This window comes from Larimichthys crocea, chromosome XV (assembly GCF_000972845.2).
Source record: "Larimichthys crocea isolate SSNF chromosome XV, L_crocea_2.0, whole genome shotgun sequence".
Taxonomy (NCBI): Eukaryota; Metazoa; Chordata; class Actinopteri; family Sciaenidae; genus Larimichthys; species Larimichthys crocea.
In genome coordinates this window covers 8,469,070-8,491,714 of record NC_040025.1, presented here as the reverse complement: position 1 = coordinate 8,491,714, position 22,645 = coordinate 8,469,070, and the positions used below count along the sequence as shown (strand labels likewise).

General features: G+C 39.3%; 4 protein-coding genes across 5 annotated transcripts; 1 reads left to right on the top strand and 3 right to left on the bottom strand.

Moving 5' to 3' along the window:
- Window positions 1-1,173: 1,173 nt before the first annotated feature.
- Window positions 1,174-6,636, bottom strand: LOC104932185 (protein FAM19A4). The gene is made up of 5 exons (XM_010747354.2): window positions 6,401-6,636; window positions 5,252-5,368; window positions 3,644-3,799; window positions 3,280-3,404; window positions 1,174-1,278 (listed from the first exon to the last, which is right to left on the bottom strand). The coding sequence occupies exons 2-5, from the start codon at window positions 5,361-5,363 to the stop codon at window positions 1,267-1,269; spliced, it is 405 nt and encodes a 134-aa protein (XP_010745656.2). The 5' UTR covers window positions 5,364-5,368; window positions 6,401-6,636; the 3' UTR covers window positions 1,174-1,266.
- A 1,430-nt stretch (window positions 6,637-8,066) lies between these two features.
- LOC104932180 (NEDD8-activating enzyme E1 catalytic subunit) lies at window positions 8,067-13,510 on the bottom strand. 2 transcript variants are annotated; one of them, XM_019275585.2, is made up of 18 exons: window positions 13,382-13,510; window positions 13,241-13,279; window positions 12,407-12,530; window positions 12,241-12,321; window positions 12,071-12,153; window positions 11,745-11,825; window positions 11,590-11,633; window positions 11,084-11,148; window positions 10,852-11,007; window positions 10,328-10,430; window positions 10,093-10,203; window positions 9,939-9,992; window positions 9,221-9,257; window positions 9,050-9,131; window positions 8,853-8,953; window positions 8,703-8,766; window positions 8,559-8,613; window positions 8,067-8,454 (listed from the first exon to the last, which is right to left on the bottom strand). In XM_019275585.2, exons 1-18 carry the CDS (start codon window positions 13,399-13,401, stop codon window positions 8,366-8,368), a joined length of 1,389 nt encoding a protein of 462 aa, XP_019131130.1. In that variant the 5' UTR covers window positions 13,402-13,510; the 3' UTR covers window positions 8,067-8,365. The 2 variants fall into 2 exon arrangements, with proteins under 2 accessions (XP_019131130.1, XP_019131174.1); XM_019275629.2 differs by lacking the exon at window positions 13,382-13,510 and having other exon boundaries at window positions 13,215-13,250.
- Window positions 13,511-14,538: 1,028 nt separating this feature from the next.
- Window positions 14,539-19,295, top strand: LOC104932179 (PRA1 family protein 3). The gene is made up of 3 exons (XM_010747346.3): window positions 14,539-14,828; window positions 15,445-15,662; window positions 17,902-19,295. The coding sequence occupies exons 1-3, from the start codon at window positions 14,647-14,649 to the stop codon at window positions 18,075-18,077; spliced, it is 576 nt and encodes a 191-aa protein (XP_010745648.2). The 5' UTR covers window positions 14,539-14,646; the 3' UTR covers window positions 18,078-19,295.
- A 575-nt stretch (window positions 19,296-19,870) lies between these two features.
- lmod3 (leiomodin 3 (fetal)) lies at window positions 19,871-22,603 on the bottom strand. Its single transcript, XM_019256903.2, has 3 exons — window positions 22,037-22,603; window positions 20,300-21,916; window positions 19,871-20,166 (listed from the first exon to the last, which is right to left on the bottom strand). Exons 1-3 carry the CDS (start codon window positions 22,322-22,324, stop codon window positions 20,119-20,121), a joined length of 1,953 nt encoding a protein of 650 aa, XP_019112448.2. The 5' UTR covers window positions 22,325-22,603; the 3' UTR covers window positions 19,871-20,118.
- Window positions 22,604-22,645: the final 42 nt, after the last annotated feature.

Below are 22,645 nucleotides of genomic sequence, written 5' to 3'. Positions count from 1 at the left end.
ATTGCATCTGTGTTTGCAAAGCAATGCATAAATTGCCTTGGACCACATTAGAAAATCTTGTCACTACCAAAACAATAACAACGCATAATTGCGTTAAGTAAATGCCGAAACTGCTCAGGATTCGTCTCCTTTCAGGTTGCACAGCATGCGGCATTCAGACACGTCTGATGCCTCGGAAGGGATGATTTGGAGCAGCTTGTAGTGTGATTATAAAATGTCTCGTCATTGCAGGTAAAACGCAAAGTGTCTGACAGAACTCAAGAGATAAAAGAGAGGCAATCAGGGTGAATCCAGAAGGAATATTATTCATATAAAGAGGACAACTGATGGAGTGGTAATAACGCAAAAACATTCTGTTCTGTTAGTTGCTAACCGTTTGCTTGCAGGCAAAGACTCTCCAATGTTTCCCATCATGACTATAAGCAGAGCTCCCTCCGCAGGAGCACTCAGTTTAGAGAGACAAACAAAAGCATGATGTAAATACTCTCAACAGTGAAGAAGCTCCTCTTCTCGTCTCTCTCCCCTTTCTCCCCATGATTAGCATTTCAAACAGTCCTTGTTTTGCATCAGAGCTCCATGCCTGTGTGCATGCCATCACAGCGTTGCAGGTGGTGGCCTGTCCAAAAGCAGCCTTTGAATGTGTGTGTGTGTGTGCAGGCATGTTTGTGAGAGTGCCTCTTCGTGGTAAAGAGTAGTCCAAAGGGATCTGACCTCTTTACGAAGCTCAGTGTAAATCTACAGGACAGCATTGTCTACAAATGCTCCATAATCATAAATTTCTCAGTATTTGTGTTCTTCTGCTTTGATCGGTAGAGAGAGTCACAAGCCAATGACGGGATTCACATTCTGCCTCCTGAAAATCCACAAAATCTCTTTTTAAGTGTCTGCCAAGCAGGCCCATCCAAACTTTGACTGAGTGCATCACAATGTGCTCAGCATATCAAGCACTGATACAATGATACAGACTTTCGCAGTAGCTGCCTGACTGGGGGGGAAAAAAGAAAAAAAGTGCTGCATCATTTTATCTTAAGTCAATTGCTAGTAGTCCATGTGATTAACCTCGACCAAAATTGTGTTCAAGCCATAAGAACTTAAAATAATGAGTTCCTGCAGTTTAAAGCTCAGCCAGGAGATATCTAATTAAATCTATATTGTTCTTTGCTCTATCTGACGGGGCGTTCACTGTCCTCAGAGTCCAGAGTTAGTTAAGGTGAATGCTGCATGCCCGTGTCGGGCTGGTGCTGATTAGATGGAGCTTCTCTTTTGCTACCGCGCCACCTGAAAACAAGAACATGAAGATACAAAATGTCACCACTCAAGTTTTGTTTGTTTCCATCACAGTTATTTCAGTATGCAAGATAAAACTGAAAGGTATGGCAAAGAGGTATCCAAGAGTTTGGAGGATGGTGTTTCATTTAAGCATCGACTAAAGAGAGAAAGTGCGTGAATTAAAGTGTTTGTTCACGTCAGATTTGATTGTCAGCATTACCAGTTAGCTTTCAGGTTCCTGTAGTAAATGAGCATTATATTACGAAAAGCAAGCAGCACCTCATAACTACAATGTTTTGTAGGGTCTTAAGTTACATTAGAAAAATGTCTGATGAGGACCCGATCATCTGAGGTGTGTAAGCCAAGATTTTATTATATTATTATAAGATTTCCACTATATCAGAGCTTAGAGGAACAGCTAAAACAAGTACTGAGTTTTGCCAAGTGATAACGCAGTTGGTTATACAGGGTTTAGGAGTGTAGTCTATATTGACGAGTGCTGACCTAATAAAATGGATTGATTTGATTGTTTTATTTCAATATGAAGAACAAGGTTTTCCTCTGGTGGAGAGCCACATAGCTGCATGTAGAGAAAAAAAGACAAGACGCTTTAAAATTCAGATGAGCAAAGCAAAGCAATGCCCATGAGGGTAACCTGTGGCTTCCGCGGTCAGTGTAGCAGCTTCACTTGATTATAATAGACACACTATGCTGTGGGCATGCTGTGGCAGATGTGTCCCATGTATTTAGGCTGTATTGTTAGCGTCTCTATTGTGTTCTTTATGTGGTTTGGGAATAGTTACTCACTACAGCTTGAAAATCTGAACTTTAAAGCGTTAATCTAACCACTTTGTGGCTTGTCCAAGTACGTTATAGTGAGCATCCAAACCATAAAGGGTTATTTAGAGTAATAAATGACAGCATCAACCAAGACTAATATTGTTTCAAATATTAGGAAGGATTTTAAGATGTAAATCTGCACCGTTCAAGAAGGTCAACTGTCTTCTCTTGCAATAGAGGGAAGTAACTATATACATTTACACATCTCTGTTGCATTATACTTCTACTTTATAGTTCAGAGGCAGATACTGTACTTTATACTGCACTACATTTATTTGTTTGAGTTACTAGTTGCATTGCAGATTCAGATTAATAACACAAAATATACTAAGATGAAATAATACTTTTGATAAGATTCACAAGAAAGGAAATTTACAAGCTATGTAGCAAAATATAAAGCAATCAAACTTAAACACCAGTTGCAACATTGAAGTCATATCTGATACAATACAATGTACATAATTCTGAAATCGGTCATTCTTCATAATAAGTCGTTTTATTCTTACTTATTACGATGCAAATACTTATGTAATTTTGGATGCGGAACTTTTACTTGAGTCCTTCCACCCTGTGGTGTTGCTATTTTTGCTTAAGTAAAAGATCTGAGTATGCCTTCTGCCCCGCTCTCGTCTGTTTTATTCTGTTGTTCATCGTCTGACGGACCACATAACTACTGGGTATCTTTTGATCTCTATAACTAGCTTTAGGCTGCCAGCACTAACTTTCCCCTGTTTCACTGTAAAACGTTTCCCCCAGGAATCGTACATATAAAACGGCAAAAAAGTGCATTTCTAAATGTAGTGGGGTTTCCTTTGGTCGTCAGATTTAATTGCATGGGTTTTAGTGTTCAGTATTAGTTTACAGCTTATTTCATGTTTGTCCTCTTGGCCCCATCATTCACCAGATTATAGAATTAGGTTTTCTGAGCCCACTGCATGCTGGAGAGCAAGAGGGTTGATACGGCCAATGGGAGCAGTGATTATGCTTGATTGTGGAATCCTTCAGCATCAAAGGAGAGCTTACTAAGATAAAGCTTTATGATGAGTATTCACAAGTGCCCTGTTATACACCATGCAATAAAGAAAAGCAGATTTACAGACATACATTTTGTGTTATGTGTTTTTTTTACGGTATAGGTTCCACTGTGACTAACACAGGGTCTCATCTCACCTTAGTGGTCTTTATTTTGTTCCCAGAGATGCATGACCAGCCAGTGAGGTCAGGGAGAACTCGACACTCCTCCCCCTCAAGACACGGCTCCATTTTACACCACCACTTTTGACGCACAATGGAGGCTGGAAAGAAAATACATCACAGCAGAAGGTCATTTCTGAGATGGAAAGACTTCAAGAAATACTTACTTGGGGAAAGAGAAAAAAACCCCATCTCAATCAGATGTCACACTTTCTGATCCTTGACAACCTCAGTATCAGTGAAAACTGACTAACCTGACTCTACTTTGACGAATAATGTATTCATTTCATGTCACAAAATTCCAGTTAAGAGAGGTATAAGAGTGTGTCAGTAATTTTACCTTCAACACAAGAGGGCAGAGCCCTTGTTGTCCCTGCTACCTGTCCTGGGAAGCAGGAGCACTTGACTGTTTGAGAGCGTTCTTCAATCTTGTTCTTATTGCAGCAACGATGAGCAGCAACCACTTCACAAGTCCCTGTCCTCTCCTGCTCTGACCCTGAGGAAGAGGATTTAGCGTCAAAGGTGACCATTTTTATAGAAGATGTTATAAACAGAGGCAGCTCGAGTGACTTCAGCCTTTACAAATGGCAGGATTATTTCTTGGCTTTATTGGATGTGAAATTAAATATAGTAGCTTTTGTCACGCTCATTCAATTGACCAAGTAAGAAAAGCAATTACCGCAGCGATGTTTCTGAAGCTACAGTGCCACCAAGTGGATAGCAAGCATCATCAGGACAGACAGCATGAGCAGAAACATGTGCGTCACCATCGTTCCACAAAAACACAAATAAAAAGGGATCTTGTTCTCTGTGATACACTTCAGCTGCACTTACAGGCGAAGGGGTGCAACCAAGCCTAACTAAAAACATAAAGACAAAAACTGATGCATGCACTTGCTCGACTGGGTGGGTAATTTATAATTAAAGCTGGGTTTAAAATTGCACTATGGTTGATGCAGAGTTTTAAAAAAGAAATGGTAATGGAATTACTCAAGACAAGTGATCAGGGTGAGGTAGGTCAAACGTAACTATGTACGTTTACTCAAGTGCAATTGTGAGGTACTTGTACTTTACTCATATGTTTCAAGTGATATTTCAGATTTCAGATTATGATTTCATGTAAAGAAGAGACACTGGACTTGCAGATTTTTTGTTGTATCTTCTTTCTTACCACTTTAATCATCTCACAATCCTTCTCTAGGCCAACAGCTGGATTAAAGAATCTAAAAGTATTTTTAAAAAAGGTATAAAAAGCTGCTTATGCACTGATTGATGATTAATAATGCTCATTGTTGGTTGTTGTTTTTAAAAAAGCTGTTATTGTTGTTTATGTTACTTGGTAATGTTAATGTTCATTTCACATGATTATAGCATAGTATAGAATAAAAAAAATAAGCAGGTAAAAAGTCTGGACAGATCATATAAAGGCTAAACAAAAATAAACATGGAGCAGCTAGATTGAAATTATTAAAAAGGAATTTCTGGAGAATAAATACTCTTGATACTTGAAGACTTCTGTAAATGAATGAATGATTTATAATGAAGTACCTTTACGTTGTTTCATTGTTACTTTTAAACTTAAAGTAAAGGATCATGATACTTCTTGCACCACTGCTGTAATGAAACAAAGCTCCCCCTCCCCACCCCTTGTGTGCGGCTGCAAGGTTAAATGTTCACCATGTCATACAATAACTATAATTACATTCAGCTAATTGAGCTGCGAGTCCCAACAGTCAAAGTGCATTACCAATCCAATCCAATCTCTTTCACAGCATCTTAACATGTCTTTATGTTTTTTTTAAAGACGAACAGCTCCATCCTCCGTACTCATCTCTGTTTTCTATTTGTTGCTTAAACTGAACTCTCTACCAGGCGACCAGGCTGGTGACCAGGAGCCATAATGAGTCCCTCAGGGGGTGCGACTGGTCTGGTTGGGTCTGACACCTACCTGTCTGTCCTCGGGAGCTTTGGTTGCCAGTGGACACTAGCTGGCTGCAGAAGCCAATACAAAGTAGCAGGAGGCCCCAGTGTAATGGCCGTGTCAATATGTTGAGCTTCATCTTGCCTGTGCAGAAAAAAGATGTTTGTGTACACTTTAACAGAATGAGGCCAATAGTTTTCTCTAAAGTGTGCCACCGTAAAGTCAAATAAAGTGGCTTATTAAATGCTTTTGATGTCTCTTGACTCCTGACATGTGGTTCATAAGATCAATGCATCTATTTATTAAATTATGATTTTTCTTACATCACTAAACTGAGCCGAGGCAAAGCGAAGCAAAGAAACGCCAATAAAAACCCAATCAGAGGCAGCTTTGGAGGCAGCATGAGGATGAGCTCGCACTCAATTCTGACTCACATTACCCCGTCAGCTGTAAACATCTCTGCATTCAAAGCCGATCTCTCCCTCCAAAAACAACTTGCATTCCACATGAGTCACAGAAAAACTGGGACGTGGACTTTTATGTCAAACTACAGCGATAACTAATGTAAGAAGACAACATGAAATAAAACATTAGTGCTTAATTCAGATGTTTGCTTCAGGCATTTTCATTCACCACTTAATCCATTATATATAAAGTCAAGTTTAAGCCTGCTGATTATTTTTTGTTATCAATCGTGTCTTTTAAAATTTTCCAGAGACAAAGATTCAAATTTGTAGTCGAAAATGTAAAGATATACTATATTATATTATATTGTTTGTAAGTTAAATAACTTACAAACAATATAAAACAGTGGGAAAAAAACAGTAAATCTGAACTTTTAAGAGGCTGGAGCCAGCAAAAAACAATTAATGGATTATCAAAGTAATGACTGAATAATCAGTTAATTGAATTTGCAAACTCCAAACTCAAAAAAAGTTTTAGATATAGGCCTGTAGCACATTTATAGTCCGTGATGAAGCCATCGTTCCACATTAATCCAAGGGAATTATGCATGAATATAACATTTTTTGTCATGTTTGTGCCAGTACAAACTGTAATATTTACATATACACACATGCATGTGTTGTACAATATCATTATCGGTAATAAAAGCCTTAATTAGAACATTTAATGACATAATAAATGACATAATACTTTAAATATTAAAGTCCTTACCTCTGCTCAGGTTATTGATTTACATGACAACCAGCTGCTGGAGGCTCCATCAGTGCTCACCACCATCATGCATCAAACACACGGTTCGCTTTCAGGTAAAAGGATGCAAAAAGTTTGCAGCATGTCTGATCCTCCAGTTTCTGAAGTTTTCTGCTTCATTTGTGAGAAGAAGAAAAAATAAATAAATAACGCCCCAGCTGACAAAGATAACAGCCAACAGCTCAATGAAAACCTGCGGTTTCACACGTCAGCTCCTTCTCTCCGGAGTTTCTCCTGCACCGTCTCAGGCTCAGGATGTGATGGGAGAGATGTGTGCCGGTCTGTGAACACAGTGGGACCACTCCGACGAGCAAAGCCTTGTCAGCTTTTCTCTCCGTGGGGAAAATTAAAACTTAATCAAGACAGAAACCATCTGTCTCCTGGACAATGTGCGGCCACTTTCATTAGCGCCCTAAGAAGCTTAAAGTGAGAACTGACATCCTGTCGCTCAGTGAATACAGGAGGATATAAACTGCATCCGCAGCCCTGTGGTTTGTTCTCATGAGATGTTTTTTTTGTGTGTTTTCTTTATTTATATAATAATAGAAAAACATATTTATGCTTGTCACTTTGCAAAGCAGCAGTGGTGAGTTTTACACCTCATAAATAAATAAAAAAATCCATATTTGCAAGTCACCAATTAGTTAAGCATCACACTTTCTCAAGCTGGGATATAAATATTCAATTAGGCCTCACCACAAAAGAAAATAAACTCCAAAAATGTATCAAATAAGAAGCTGAAATTTGCTTTGATATCACTCCTGTTTACCAAATATATGTAAAGATGCTTCAGATTTAACTGACACATGTGTATTGGACCTTTTTCACAAGGTTAAAGGTCCAGTGTGTGACATTTAAAGGTGTCTATTGACAGAAATGGAATATCATATTTATAACTATGGTTTCATTAGTGTAAAATCATCTGAAAATAGCGATTATGTTTATGTTACCCTAGAATGAACCGTCCTCTTCCATGGAGTCTGCCAACGAAACACTGGCTCTACGTAGCACCTTTCACGGCCACTGTACAGTTTTTCAGTTGAAATCTAAATCTTTTCTTTTTTTTAAAGATATTTTTGGGCCTTTTCAAGCTTTATTCTATAGAGACAGCTGAAGAGTGACAGGAATGTGGGGAATGACATGCAGCAAAGGGCCACAGGTCGGATTTGAACCCTGGGACTGAGCCTTTGTACATGGGGCGGCTGCTCTACCAACTGAGCTAAACAACGCCCCATCTTCACCACTAGATGCCACTAAATGCTACACACTGGACCTTTTAACACAGGCGTTACCAAAATTAAGTTTCATTCCATTTAGGTCAAACAGAGTCAAGGTGCTGCATCACCAGGTTTCTGTTGCACTAAACCTTAATTAGTATCATTGGTAACACTTTGACATGAAATAGGGTCAACACCAATGATGGCTGCTTTGAAAAAAGGTCTATTCTCACAAGTAAACAAGGTTAATAAGCCAAACTACTTTTGTAAAATGCTGGGACTCCTCCTTATGTCAGTCAGCCAAATTATTATTTTAATAAATCTTATTTTAGTCTTTAATAAGTCTTCTGTTTTTTTAATAGTGTACTTTGGTGTGTTGACAAAACTAATCTGGTAAATGAGGCTTCCTCCACAATCATGATCATAAAACTTTATTAGAGCACAGTGCACATCATTATAATCCTTCTCATTTGATTGACAGGGAAATACCTACAATATAAGTCAACACAGGACAAATACACAAAGAAGTAAACTTTACCAATAGAAAAAAAAACAATGTTGTTAAACGACTCCATATTCATATGTGAACTGATCCTGTCCCAGAAGTGACATTTTATTCTACTTATTTACATCATATCAAATGTGCTACTGCAACCTCACGGTCAATCTGACATCAGCGCTGTGTGCGTGTGTGTCTGCGAATTATTGTTCAGGTGGTGAAATTGAGCTTGAAGAGAACCGTCTGAGGCGTGGTGACGTCGGCCACTGCTAGTTCCTGTCCGTCCGACAAGCCCAGCTCTGCATCAGGAGAAAAAAAAAAGAGATCACACGTATGTTATTCGTGTCAGGAGCTACATGTCACTTTGGTCTGACAGGGAATAATCTGTACATCTTGTGATTACCTTTCAGAGTCTTGCAGAGGTTTGGCCTGGTTCGTTCCTCGATGGATTTGACAGACTGGAATAGTATTGTAGTCATAGTTTAATGATATTTTATATTAAAGGTAAGGTGATCAAACACCACAAGGATTCAATTCTGCATGTTACCTGCAAATACAGCGTCTTGTTCTTCCCTTCCAGAGTTGTCGTGATGGCAGGGGATTTCATTTGTCTGGAAAACATTTCAGCACAATTTTAACCTAATCACTGTTATATTTCCTAAAGGAGCATTACCAAATGTCCTTTAATAATACTCACAGCGAGGCGTTCTCTGTAAGGTACTCTAAAACCTCCTGTAATTTGGCAGACGGAGGGAACTGGAGATCCTGAGGCACCTGGCTACAAGCTGAACAATTTTCCTGCCGATCAAAGACAACAAGAGAGTGGACTGAATATTCTCTGTATGGCGAAACGAACACTGGCGACTACTGGTGGTTACAATAACTGACAATTACCTTTCGTTCAGCTTCAAAAGTGTACGTGTAAAGTCCATCCACGTCATTAAAGACCAGGTAATTATTTAAAGGCATGTACGCACTGCAAAATAAAAAGTGATGTTGAGTAATGTTCCTTTGACAAATCAAGATAATTGGAATGAGAGATGGATTTTTATCTTTGCATCTGACCTTGTAGCAATTTTAAAAACCTCCGTCGCACAGGCAGCTATGGAAAACAAAGACAAAGTTAAGTCTAGTTACGTGAATTGCGCAATTGTTCAAATACAAAAATAGCTCAGCTTTTTGTCTTTTGTTTAAACATACAAAGTGTGCATGTTATTTAAATCAGTTCTGCACAGCTTAGTAGTTCTTCTTCGTGATACAAGAACAATGCTGTTTCTTTATTTTAGTGTCTTCTACATGGACTACATGGGACAAGCTTTAGCTACTGTTGTGGTGTGTAGACCCTGTTACGTTGTTATTTTTACACATCAGTTAGTCAGCTGGAAACATTACAAGCTCAACTGTAGACTGTTTTCAACCAATTTCCGTTAGCTACCTAGGTAGCGGTGACCAGAGCTGAGCAGTTTTACGTAGAAACTCAACCGAAGGCTTTTCAACCGACCCATCGAATTAGCATTATATAGCTATCATTTAGCTCACAAAAGTAACGCTCATTGGTTAGAAACGAGAAGACTTTAACATATTTATTTACTTCTGCATGGAATAAAGAACTCCTAGCCTAACAGGCATAGCAACAGTAACTAGGGTCTGTGTTTTTTAATATTTCGCTAAAGATATTCCAGAAAAGATCACACCTATAGTTTTTTTTGTTTTTAAATCTTTCCTTTCTGTTATTTAAAAGCAACAGCTGTTCCCTTAAAAAAAAAACATTTCAGTTTCATACCAGCAATAACAGCATTAGTCGATGCCACAGCAGGAATGATCCTCTTCACAACTCCTGCGTCACAAAAAAAAAAAAAAAAAAAGAGTCTTGTGTTAAATCCCAGCACACTATTATAGATGCTTGTCAACGAGAGAGCTGTTAACTGTGCAGAAACCTTGTGTGAGTCTGTACGTCACTCCTGTAATGTTAAACTCCGTGGCTCTTTCTTGGGATCTTTCAAACACCCACTGGATGTGCTCTGGATTGTCTCCGTCTAAGCTGGTGTCTAGTTGAGAGGAAGGACCCTAGTTGTTAGCTTTCACACAGGCAGACGGTTAAATGATGTGATTAGACGTGTCAAAGTAAAATAAATAATAAATAAATATAAAGATGCGAGTGCGTTAGCTTACCTCCAAATGGCTTTTCTTTGGGCCACTGTAGGATTCTGGCATACTCGATGCAATGTTCTGGTAGCCTCGGCATTGACGCAATGGTGCACATGGGGAAATTAATCTGTGGAAAGCATAAATACATTTAAAGGAGCACTTGAAGTCCTTTGAGTGTTTTGGCAAGATCTTTGGTGCAAAATAGTGACTGCAGCGCCGGCTTTGCACTTTATTTTCTCGTCTGTATGTGACAAAACATTTTTTTTGATGCTATTTCTGTTCAGTCTGGTGGTTATCAAGGCCAAAGTCTTTTCTTTCCCCCAAACAAACAAACAGCTGCTGCTGCAGATGGAAATGTGAAATGTCGCCTCCTGTGCGCCACAGACGCTTAACAAGTTAAACAGCAGATGTGAAAGCTTTTGTAAAAAAGTTAATGGGGTGATTAAGATATCATTCCTCCTTTAATAACAGAAAATCTGTCATTTGTCGTATTGTTTATACGAGTCTTTCAAGTTAAACTAGAAGATAAATTGCTGCCATAAAGTGACCTGTGGGGGGTACAGCTCCAATGTGCAGTCGATGCACGCGTTCATGCCGGGCAGAATGACACGAGCGTTTCCTTTAAAGCCCTCCGTTCCTCCATCTATGAGGGGGATGATGGAGCTGGGATCCAGGACTCCGTCTTCATAGCTCAGGAGGGATATCTATAGAGGGCAACATCAATCATAACTCACTACAGATCGCACAAGCAAAGACTAAATCAAATGTATCTCTTCTCACCAGCATCCCGTTCATCCAGCGTCTGGCAATGATGGAGTCCAGTCCACAGACGATGATGTGGAACTCTGCAAAGAGCGGAGCACATTAAACCTCTGAGGTGCTCCCTCGGTAAGCTCGGATAATAATGGATACATCGTGCACAGATCATGAAATCTCAGAAACCATCAGCTATCGTCTGAGGGTTTAGCCTCCGGGGGGCAACAGCCAATGTTTCTGGGCTTTCAGTGCGATGACAGTGATAACAGATATCTGGGACAAGACTTCCTCTGCAGTCTAAAATATCAATTTGGCATGAAAGAATGACTCTACAACCAAAAGAGCTTAAAAAGCTAATCAAAAGGTAAATTGTCTTCAGTCAGATAACAGCTGATGTTTTACAGGTTGGCATTTCGGCCAACGGGTTCCACCTTTTGCCCTCCCCGCTCAAACATCAGAAACAGAAACCAGAACAACCTACAGATTATTCATTCATAAGTAGATATCTCAAAAAAGAAAAACACACTTACGCCTGTAGAATGACTCATCAAAGTCTTGTATCTTTTTAAAGTGACTGCATGTTATCAATAAGGAAAATAAAAATCATGGTTGACATATTTTATACAATGCAAAATTAAACCTGAGCTGCTTTGTAACTGTAAAAAAAAAAACGTTAAAAGGATACGGGACAACTTTGCATCCGGGGATACGACTGTTGATGAAGTCAGCAGCCACGTCTGCCTTTGGTCGTCCAACATCTTTGGGTCTGAATGGAATCATATAGTATTTATATGACACATACGACGCTGAATGTAACCTGCTTTCATAACACTGGAATCGTTACCTTGAGGTAAATTCATGTCACTTAGTCACAGATACCGTGACATGATATCCGTCCTTCATTTTCAACTATCAGACTACAGTATCAAGCTATGTTCTCTGATAATATTTAAAGCAAATATCATAAACTATTACTGATAAACTAATACTGTAACGAAGAGGGAAACATACCTGAAAAGAAACTGCCTGTTGAGGTTGGACACATCAATCGTGTCCATGTCGACCACATGAATAAGGCGAAATCCAGACAGGGCCTGAAGCACAACAAGACTATTGTAAGAACCTGACACCAGCACTTGAATAAACACACGAATATAACAAAGATTAAAGTGATTTCCAACCAGGTTTTTTAGGAGTTCACATCCAAGTCCTCCTGCACCAATGACGAGAATCTTGCACGTCTCCAACAAGAACTGTAGAGACTGAGATGAAACCACAATGTTTAAAAATAGTTTTTATAACACTAGATTGATTTAAAAAAGAAAGATGCTTTTCCAAATGTGTTACCTCAGTGCTTGGCTCAAAGTCAGGATGGGTGAACGGGCCGGGTCTCTCTAGAAACTTCCTCACATGATTCCACCGGCCGTCCCAGTCGCAACCGCCGTCCCTGTGTCCGCCATCTACAGCCATTCTGGACACACAGCATGACTTCAATGACTACGGATCTCTTTAACGACGGCACAAACATTAATAAATACAATTACTGACACATGCAACGTAGGCTGAACCTTTACAGCGTCAGAGAGCTCATGCAGGCGGCAGGTTTATTCCAAATATTAATTAGATTAAAGATTATTTAGCGTTGACTGTTGTTGAATTTAACTGATGTGCCCGCTGCATGCATGCACACTTTCAAGCAATGCAAATATTTATTTTAAATTATATTCCAGCGATCTGATGGTTTACTTTAATTGAAAATGTGGAAATTTTGTTTTTAATTTATCTATTTTTTCACTACAGGGAGGTTAGGTACCACCAGTGGGACACATAAAAATACTGTTTTATAATTAAATATTGTACCACCACTATTATTCTCATGCTGTATTTGCAGCTTCTTTATTTTTATATTGTGCATTGCACTGTAGGACATTATCTCAAGGCTGTAATTGGATGCATCACTGAGTCCTATCATCTATGCATGCAGTATTTAATTGGTGCACAGATATTATGAGCTGGTCATTGCATGGAGGATGCAGGGTGTCTGCAGATTTATGTTTGGACACACTGTGTTGATGGTGAGCTGCACAAACAGATAAGTGTGTTATTAAATCTGAGTTTTCTTGTCTCCTGGCCCAGCAGTCTGCACCGCAGAGACCTTTATCATGAGCATTGGTCACTAACTTCTCAGTCAGGTCCTCTATTCGCCTTCTTTTCTTCTCCCTGGAAGAAGAAAGTGACACGGGGTTCAAGCATGCCGGCTTAGCCACACAAGCGACAGTTTAGCTGCCATAAATTTACATGTTTCCTCCATTGAAGACTTACGGCTCCTCGGCATCCGCCATACTTTCACGGTCCCATGTCCTCGATTGTGACTGCCGGGTTTCCGAGCGTCAAAGCTGCGCACGGCAGCGCCGAGCACCGGAGAGGAGGACGGAGAGTTCCTGCTGCCGCAAACCAAACCAAACCAAACCAAACCAAACCAAACCAAACAAAACAAAACAAAACAAAACAAAACAAAACAAAACAAAACAAAACAAAACATCTTGTTTACTGTCCAGAACCAGGTGTTATTATTTTTTTTATATTTTTTATGTATAATTTTATATTTATATTAGTTGTTTATTAATATAGTATTATTATTTAAAGCTCCAGTATTTATTATTATTATTATTATTATTATTATTTATTATTATTATTATTATTATTTTATTTTACGTCCAGATGTGACCATGGCTAGAGGTAAAAATGTCCCAGCTTTTTTTTTTTTTTTTTTTTTTTTTCAAAAATTCTACACTTTGTTTGGCTATAATATATTTATAAAATTATTTATATTATTTATTTAATATTATATTTATTTTTTATTTTTATTTTTTTCTAAGTGTTATATAATGAAATGTACAATCTATTATCCATTTATCCATTATTTATTATTATTATTATTATTATTATTATTATTATTATATATTATAAAGTACATTCATACAAGTTATTATTTTAATATTATTTTAAATAAAATAAATATTTTAAAGAGTGCTGTCATGAGCACACTGGTGCTATATGAATACAATAAAATAGTTCAATTTGTGATAATATTAATAATAATAAGAGGAGGAAGAATAATACATTATAATAAAATAATATATGTTTTAATATATCTAATCCTGTCTATAATTTCTCTAATAGTAATATACAATCATATATTTCCTTATATCACACTTACAGATAAATAACTTTACAGATTTATTATTAACCAACCACCAAAAAAAATTTAATCAACATTTTATTGTCTGTATTGCTGTCACTGTCTTTTGTTGTTGTTGTTGTTTGTTTGTTTGTTTGTTTGTTTCTCGTCTTCTGCGCATTCAACAACGCAGGTCTGAAACTCCCCAAAAACACTCCCTCCCTCTGAGACTCTCGCGAGATCACGACCTCTCCTCCTCCTCATCTGACTCCCCCTCCTCCTCCCTCTGCTTCTTAACCCCCCCCCTCCAGCTGATCAGCTGACCTGTCAAAATATTACGCAGCGTGCATATGTGTGTGCGTGGGATATGTTTGTCTTGACTCCACGTTAAAAAAATAAAAAAGAAATGGCAGCAAAGATGGAGCTCGCACCTCTCCGGCCGTGGGATGATTTCTTCCCGGGAGCGGACAGGTTCACCAAACCGGAGTTTGGAGATTTAACCAAGTGGAACAACAGAGTGATCAGTAATCTCATGTACTACCAGACCAATTACTTCGCCGCTGCTCTGCTGGTTTTCCTCATCGTGGGGTGAGTCCGTGCTTTTTTTTTTTTTTTTTTTTTAAAGGCTGCAAAGGCTTTGTTTACTCAGACCCACACCCATCCTGACTGCGCAGGCTGTTTCTGCAACATTTCACAACACTGTTGTGCAAACATCTGAGGCGCGTTTATTCCTAACGCACAGAATAATCTTAAAGCGTGCTTCTTGTTATCAACACATCCTGTTTACATCCAGATTAACGTCGCTTTAAGGTTCAATGTTGAGTGTTTTATGACATTTACTGATGCTTTATTATATTTATTCACACCCCACTGCTGCTACTTGGTATATTCTTGCATTATATCATCTGCTTTGTTAGTTTTTCTTCTAATAAGGGGGGGATGATGATGATGTAGTGGAAATCATGAGTACAGGCCTTACTGCAGGAATCTGCCCTCTATTGGTTCACACACACACACACACACACACACACACACACACACACACACACACACACACACACACACACACACACACCATCTGGTCTGGATGTTGTTGTTGCCACCAGCAGGTTGTGCTATTTTAAAAAATATATAATAATAATAATAATAATAATAATAATAATAATAATAATAAAATGTCATTGTGTCATGTGTCCATATTCAGCTTCCTGAACCCGTTCGGCATGTTTCTGGGAGGAGCCGTGGTGGCTCTGGTCTTCATGGGTTCGGTGTGGGCAGGAGAGAACCAGGCCATCGTGAAGAGCTTCAAGAAGAAGAACCCCACGCTGTTTGTCGTCGGGGTCATGCTCACCAGCTACTTTCTGCTGTCTCTGTGTGGCGGCGTCCTGGTCTTCATCTTTGGGATCACCTTTCCTTTGCTGTGTAAGTGTCAGTGTGCCACTCCTGATCCTCCACACGTCTCCATTTCAAGGATTACAACAATGAAATGTATGCACAAACACTCAACACAATGCAGCGTGCCACTCCACGCCCATTAGTGCTAACGCAAAATGATGATGAGTCATGTAAAGGCCCCAAATCTCTGCTGAATATAGATGAGAGATGCATTGAATTAGTACTCCTTATTACTATTATTTTTATTGTTACCTATCCACTATCATTATTATTATTAATATTTACTTTATTTACTATTAAGAGTACTTTTTACTTCCATAATCGCCCTTATTTTTGATGTTTTTTGTTCTTTATTACTATCTTTTACACTATTTTTTAACTGATCTTATGAAACTATGATCGCACCCATTAGTTGTAATTAATTAGTTCTCCCTCAGTGTGTTTCCTGAGGATTTAGATAGATAAAATAATGACGATGATGTGGCAATAAAACTTGAAAACTTCATCATGTAGGAATGAGTAAACTACAGTGACACGATGGGATTTCGGACGCAGACTTGTTTTACGGAAAGGTGTGATTGTTGATGAATTACTCAAGAGTGAAGTATGATCCTGAGACATAAAATCCAGGATTCTGACGTAGCACTTACTCATTAAACCAACCTTATTAAACCTTCTTTTCCAGTGCTTTCAGCCACGTCGTCTCAGCTCAGTTTGTCATGGAGCAGATGACACACACATGAATATGACGTTTTAGCCAGTGAGCTTTACTTTGTTCCATCGTTTTATAACCGTTAGGTGCCTGACCTGCTAATTTAAAGACGAGTACGTCACCTAATAGGACTTGGAAGATCAGAGTCAGTCGTTTTTTTTTGTTTTCTTTTGCTTCCAACTAGTGACGCTCCCAGTTGTAATTAAAGGGCTTGGCACTTGTAACATTAGATTTAGTTACGAGCAATCACTCACTCATCACTTTCTCTCTTTCATTCAACACTTTGAGTTTGATACGTTTGAACTGTGAGGAATCAAATAAGTTCCCCCGGGTTGACATTAGTCAGTTTACTGGCCTTTAGTTTCACACCTACACCTACATTTAACAAACGTGACTATTCTCTGTAGGAATCGTTTAAAGCAGCTACAAGGAACTTTCATTTTTGTGTCAGTCCTGGCGGCCCCTGTGGACAAAAATAGTATTATTTCCACAGCCTCGTCATTTTAAGGGGAAACGAACTGAAACTGATGGCAAGCATTAGGGAATAACAAACAACCTTCTCACTGGCGGTGTTATTTGTTTATGTACGTCACATAAAGTATTAAAGTATTCTTTTTTTTGTTTAATTGATGCAAATAGCAGTAGACAAACATAAGAATACATACAATATGTAGTAAATATACAATATATGGGAGTAGGCAGGGGGAGGAATATAGAAACAATAAAACCAAGTATAGGAAGAATAGAAAACAAAAAAACAAACAACACACATGGCAAAAAAGATGATGATAATATACAAACGAGCCGTGCTGTGCATTAAACTGAGTCCAGTTTAAAAACTCTTTGTAGTATAAAGTATCTTTATATATTTAGTGCTTGCCCTACTCCTTGTGTTCCCCACAGTATGCAGACACTTGGCTAATGTTGCACACTGTTAAAGGGGATGGTGAGTCACACAGGGATGCATAACTGAGCTTTTTTTTTCTGCGGGTGAACAAGTCTTTCCAAACACACTCTCTCATTCTGACTCACCGCAGGGATCGAACAGCGTGTACAGTATTACCGACATGCGTTCACTCATGACACAGACAGTAAAATAAAGCTAATCCATCACTGCTGGGGTGCGAGCTGTATTCTAGTTTTAGAGGTATAGACTTTGGATTTTCTACACCTCTCTAAATACATTAAGAGTCAGACCGTCAGCAGAGTGGTTTAGATAATTGATGGGTTGGATCGTTAGAGCAGATGTAGCAGCTCTAACATCATGGCGGGTAGATGAGACAGTTTGATCGCTTCCCAGGAGGCCTGCCCACTGTTGCCTCTGTTGACGGGTTGCTATGAGTTGTTTATTTGGACAGAACTACATTTACCATCTGATGTCATGCATTCACTATCCGCCTGACGCGGGAATAAAAGATACGCCGGTCCTTACACCTGCTTTAAAGTCTGAGTTGCAGCAGTATCGCGTTTTGTTTTATTTTCCGAGATGAAAAAACAAAAAACTAAAACATATCTATTTATATTCAATAACTAGCTGTTGTTTTTTTCCTGCAGTAATTCTGATCCACGCCTCTCTGAGACTGCGCAACATGAAGAACAGACTGGAGAACAAGATTGAGGGTGTCGGCCTGAAGAAGACCCCCATGGGTGTCATCATGGACCTCCTGGATCAGCAGGAGGAGAGAATGAACAAGATTCAGGATTTCATTGAAAGCAAACTGAAGGAATAATGTGTGCCAAGGGAAGTCAGTGTCATACAGTATGGATTAAAAATATCCATAGCATCGTCCCACATGTCCAGTTTTTATCCCCTCTATATATGTAAAGTTACCAATGTTCTCATTCCCATATTTTTTATCCATTTAGTTTTTTTTATTCTCTTATAATTCTGTGTCAATTTACACTATCTAAAGTGTAAGGATGGATGGAAACATTATAGGATTTGCACAGTCACAGTGTAGATTGGACGCAGAAAGGCAATGGGCACTAAATGTTACCAAAGGTTTGAGAGTTTTCTGTGTCAAAAAAAAAAATTCCAAAATCAAATCAAATCAAAAACAAAAAAATGCACTTTGACAAAATGCAGCAGAATGTCTGAACATGATATCTAGTGCAGTTATTAGATATTAACTGTATTTGTTCTCAAAAGAAAACAAAGAAAGACGTTTCTCTCAGTTTGCTACCTCAAAACAGGCATGTGTAATTACTTTCTTCTCACCGAGTAGACCCTCTGAACTGTTACCTGCTTATTAAACAGCAATAACTCCCATCTTGTCACTTCAGGCGCTGTATGAAAACTGATCTGAGACCATGTGTGTCTAATAATACTCGAGTTTAACTATTCTCAAAAGATTCGTGCATACAGTTCCTGACCATACAGGCTTGCCTGAGTGTATCCCTTCTGATCACAGCTATGCAATATTGAAAAATGGAATGGCAAGTGCAGCTTTATTGTTTGAATATTACGTCACGGTATGTACGTGTTTGTTGTTATTTCTGACGTGTCTTTACTTTTCATTATGTAAGCATGAAGAAATGTGTAAAATGGCAGCAGGGTAGAAAGTACTTACTTTTGACAATGAGACAAAATTATTAATTAAATTAATTAACACCCCGTTGTGCTAGTTTCTCATCCTCTGTTGAGATTAAATCCCCTTTCCTTATTAAAAAAAAATCAACTTATCAGATCATCTGTAATGTTAAGTGTTCGTTTTGTACCGCTACTCATGATAAAAGCAGATGTTTCCTGTTGTTTTTCACACACACACAGTTTGTGCATGCTGACTTCACAAGCGGCAGTTCAGACATTATTTCCGTTACATAGATGCTGTATCATATATTATCTGTGTTTTGTGTGACTTTCTCCATTTTTGAGCGACCACAGAACTTGAAGTATGAACAAGAACGTGACTGTCCTCCATAAAAAAAAATAAAGACAACCCGATTTATGTTGCATGTCTTCTTCCAGTGTGAGCATATAGATGTATTTATAACTAAAATAATCTTATTTGGGTCGAGTCTTTCTGTGAAACATAGAAGGGAATTATCGCCTAACACCGAGAGAAATTAAAAGCTTATTTATATCACTACTGAATCGTAAACGGATTAATATCCCCTCCAGGACTGTCATTCGATCTAGTTTGTCTCATTATCTGCTCGACATCAGTCTTTTTTTTTTCAGGCCTGACTCATCTCCCTTTCTCGACACACTAGCCCAAAACAACAACGTGGTAATTGATCTTTTTTTTCATACGTTCTTCTGAGAATCAAATCAACCGCGGGGGAAACAGCGCTGATTCACAGGGGATATATTTAGTTTGACACTGATGGCACAGCTACACAGTGCTATTCAACTTGAATAAAATAAAAAAAAAGGGAAGACTTCTTATAGCAAAATGCAAATTCATGGAGCAGGTTTCTTCCCAAATGAATCATCTAACATTTAAAGAAGCAAACCTAAGATTCGGACAATATACAAAAGTCAATATTGTCAGCAAATGATTGGAGATATGATGCATTTTAATGTGTTTTGCGATAAACTCTCTTTTCATACCTTTATTGTTATGATTTTATAAAGACAGCAGCAACATTTTAGTGCGATAACACAAGAGTGCCAACAACAACAACTATCTTATATTTTTATGTGTAATAAATGTATAGTTCACTCTTATTATGAACAGTTCATTTGAGTAGTTTCAGAGTGGCGTGTCCCAAATGTGTAAAATAAACATACAGTGTGCTGAAGAAAGCAAACAAACTGAAGTCGCGGCCTCAGAAGAGACTCGTTTCACTTGATTCCAGGGCTTTAGGGAGTGGCACCTGTGAGCAACAACAAAGGACAGGAATTAAAAGATGACTTGGATATCTAGGACAGCAGATGTGTGCATGTGTGTTACTCAACACATGGTCCAAACTTCACAGATCTCACAGTACTGACTCTTTTCATACTCACAGATTTGAGATAGGCCACGTTGCTCTGTTTGATCTCGCTTAGAAGCTGATCGCGAGGTGTGGGGTCAATCTTGGGCGGCACTCGTCTCCGAGGGACTGGCTTCAAAGTTTTAATCACATCAGTCAGGTTTGCTCTTTCGTCTGTCACCTCTCCGCTGTCTACATTCTTCACTTTGGAAGTCTTCCTCAGTTGGAAACTTGCCCTCTCTGGTCTACTGTTATCCCTTGGGTCCAGATCCAGAAAAGGATCACGCTTCTTGGGCGTTCTCTTCAGCTGGATGTTGTTTAATGTGTTTTCTGGTTCAGCGCTGGTTTGTTTGGGAGTGCTGGTTTGTTTGGGAGCGCTGTTGTGTTTGACCTGCTTCTGAGGCTCTTTTGGTTCTGCTTTCTGTTGTTTCTGAGGTACAGTGCTCAGCTCTGACGAGGGTGGGGCCAGCCCGTGTTCCTGCAGGACTTCTAGAGGTGGTATGTACCCTAACATCTGAAGTAAACCAGGAGGCAGGTTTAGACTGCTCTCATACATCTGCATCATCTCCTTCTGCTCCTTCAGTTGCTGCTGCTTCTGCTCTTCCTTCCTCAGCTGCCTCTGCCGATCCAGATTCCTGGTTAAAATGTTTGTCACCACCATCCTGGGGCCTGGCAACTCAAAGTGATAACCCATCTTCAGGAGGGTGTTGTTGGCTTTGAGCAGGCGTGAGATCTCCATCTCTGCGTGGTGACCCAGCATGTGCCTCTGGTTGTGAAAACGCAGCTCTGTTAGAGTCTCATTGAACTGGAGGCAGCGGATGACGGCGACGATGCCCTTTCCCGTTACGAAGTTGGACTCGATGTTCAAAGTCGTAATGCTGCGATTTTCTCGTAACATGTTGGCCAGGTTGAAAGCTATGTTCTCGTCCACGCCGGTGTTGGCTATACTGAAGGTTTTCACAAACTTGTTCTTCTTCAGAGCGTTGACGTAGTCTAACAGCATCTCTTTGGGAATGTTTTCTATGTTGTTGAGGTTTACCTCGGTCACAGAGGGGTTGTTTTTGCGGATTTTATCAAGCGTCGAATCCAAGTTTGTCTCGTTTCCCGAGGGTCTCGATGTCATTTTTATATTATTGAGTGACAGCTTTGGAATTTTTAATTTGTTAATCTTCCTCTCTTCTTTCTGCGGGAGCTTATCATTGGTTTCATTCGTCTCTTGTTCCTCTGGACCCTCTTTGGGAAGCAAAGTAGTTTTAATTTCCTCTTTCTGTTCAACTTCTGCTGTGCTTTGTTCTTGGCCTGTGCGCTCACTCTGCTCCTTTGTGTCTGAACAAGGCTGATTGTCATCCGTACTGTTTTCTGGTACTTTCTCAGTGTTGTTGTCTGGAGGTTCCACATGTTTGTCTATATTTTCAGGTTTCTCTGCGTTCACAGGTGGCTTCACCTCTGTCTCGTCTTTCACGTCCACCTCTTTCTCCTGTTCATCCGTCTCTTCAATGATTTCCTCAGTGATCTCTTCTATAATTTCCTCTCCCTCTATGCCATCCACAGCCTCTTCCTCTATAACTTCTTCTATCACTTCATACACTTCATATTCCCCATTTTCTGCTTCTTCTCTTTCTTTCTTTTCAGCTTCCTCCCTCAACGTTTTCTAATGAAAACAACAAAATAAGACCAAGGTTACTCCACTGTGCTATTCCAATCTCATGATTACAGGGTTTATGGTTTTCTATGGATCTGTAAGTGCACTTTTGAGAGTTGGATCTCTTACCTCGCTGGGCAGCAGAGTAGCAGGAACTCTTTCTTCCTCAACCATACGTTTGGACTCTTTCTCCCAGTAGAGATAATCAACCAGGGATCTGTGGTCGAACGTCCCAGTTGGAGCCTTCTCCGTCTGGTCCTTTTGTCGCTGTCCTACCGGCACACTTTCATCTGGGGCAATGATAACATCCATCTCACTCTGGAGCTCCTTAAGCTCCTCAGGTGAAAGCATAGCAAGGATTTCATCCTCATCAATGTCCTCTTCATTGAGATCATCAAGGTCCCTACTATCTGACATGGTTGCGCTGTGAAGCTTCTTTCTTCTTCTGATATCAAAAACCAAGGATAATTTCTGTCTTATCTGTGACTCAGGACAGAGAAAACTGCCTCTGACTTTGGCTCCAGCCACAAACCGTCTGCTCCTGCCTCATGTGGAGTCTAAAATTAAACCCTGTGAACTGCATGGAAGATATTTAAGGTACAAGCGGTCGAAAGACATGCTAACATTCTTCTTTCAGCCCCTGCCTCCCAGCTGGCCCGGCCATCAGGATCTTTTGGGATGACAGTTGCTTCAGGCAAAGGAAAGTGTTTGACTGACAGCAGCAGGTGGACCATTTTG

Bases quoted from the DNA above. Each gene is read 5' to 3' on its own strand.
- lmod3 (XM_019256903.2), bottom strand. From the start codon at position 22,324: ATGTCAGATAGTAGGGACCTTGATGATCTCAATGAAGAGGACATTGAT. The intron at 21,917-22,036 runs GTAAGAGATCCA...TGTTTTCATTAG, and splicing joins CTACTCTGCTGCCCAGCGAG to AAAACGTTGAGGGAGGAAGC. The intron at 20,167-20,299 runs GTGAGTATGAAA...TGTTGCTCACAG, and splicing joins ACGTGGCCTATCTCAAATCT to GTGCCACTCCCTAAAGCCCT.
- LOC104932185 (XM_010747354.2), bottom strand. From the start codon at position 5,363: ATGAAGCTCAACATATTGACACGGCCATTACACTGGGGCCTCCTGCTA. The intron at 3,800-5,251 runs GTAGGTGTCAGA...CCTCTTCCTCAG, and splicing joins AAGCTCCCGAGGACAGACAG to GGTCAGAGCAGGAGAGGACA. The intron at 3,405-3,643 runs GTAAAATTACTG...TTTTCTTTCCAG, and splicing joins TCTGCCCTCTTGTGTTGAAG to CCTCCATTGTGCGTCAAAAG.
- LOC104932179 (XM_010747346.3), top strand. From the start codon at position 14,647: ATGGCAGCAAAGATGGAGCTCGCACCTCTCCGGCCGTGGGATGATTTC. The intron at 14,829-15,444 runs GTGAGTCCGTGC...GTCCATATTCAG, and splicing joins CTGGTTTTCCTCATCGTGGG to CTTCCTGAACCCGTTCGGCA. The intron at 15,663-17,901 runs GTAAGTGTCAGT...TTTTTCCTGCAG, and splicing joins GATCACCTTTCCTTTGCTGT to TAATTCTGATCCACGCCTCT.
- LOC104932180 (XM_019275585.2), bottom strand. From the start codon at position 13,401: ATGGCGGATGCCGAGGAGCC. The intron at 13,280-13,381 runs GTAAGTCTTCAA...TTCTTCTTCCAG, and splicing joins ATGGCGGATGCCGAGGAGCC to GGAGAAGAAAAGAAGGCGAA. The intron at 11,008-11,083 runs GTGAGAAGAGAT...TGCCCTCTATAG, and splicing joins GCTGGATGAACGGGATGCTG to ATATCCCTCCTGAGCTATGA.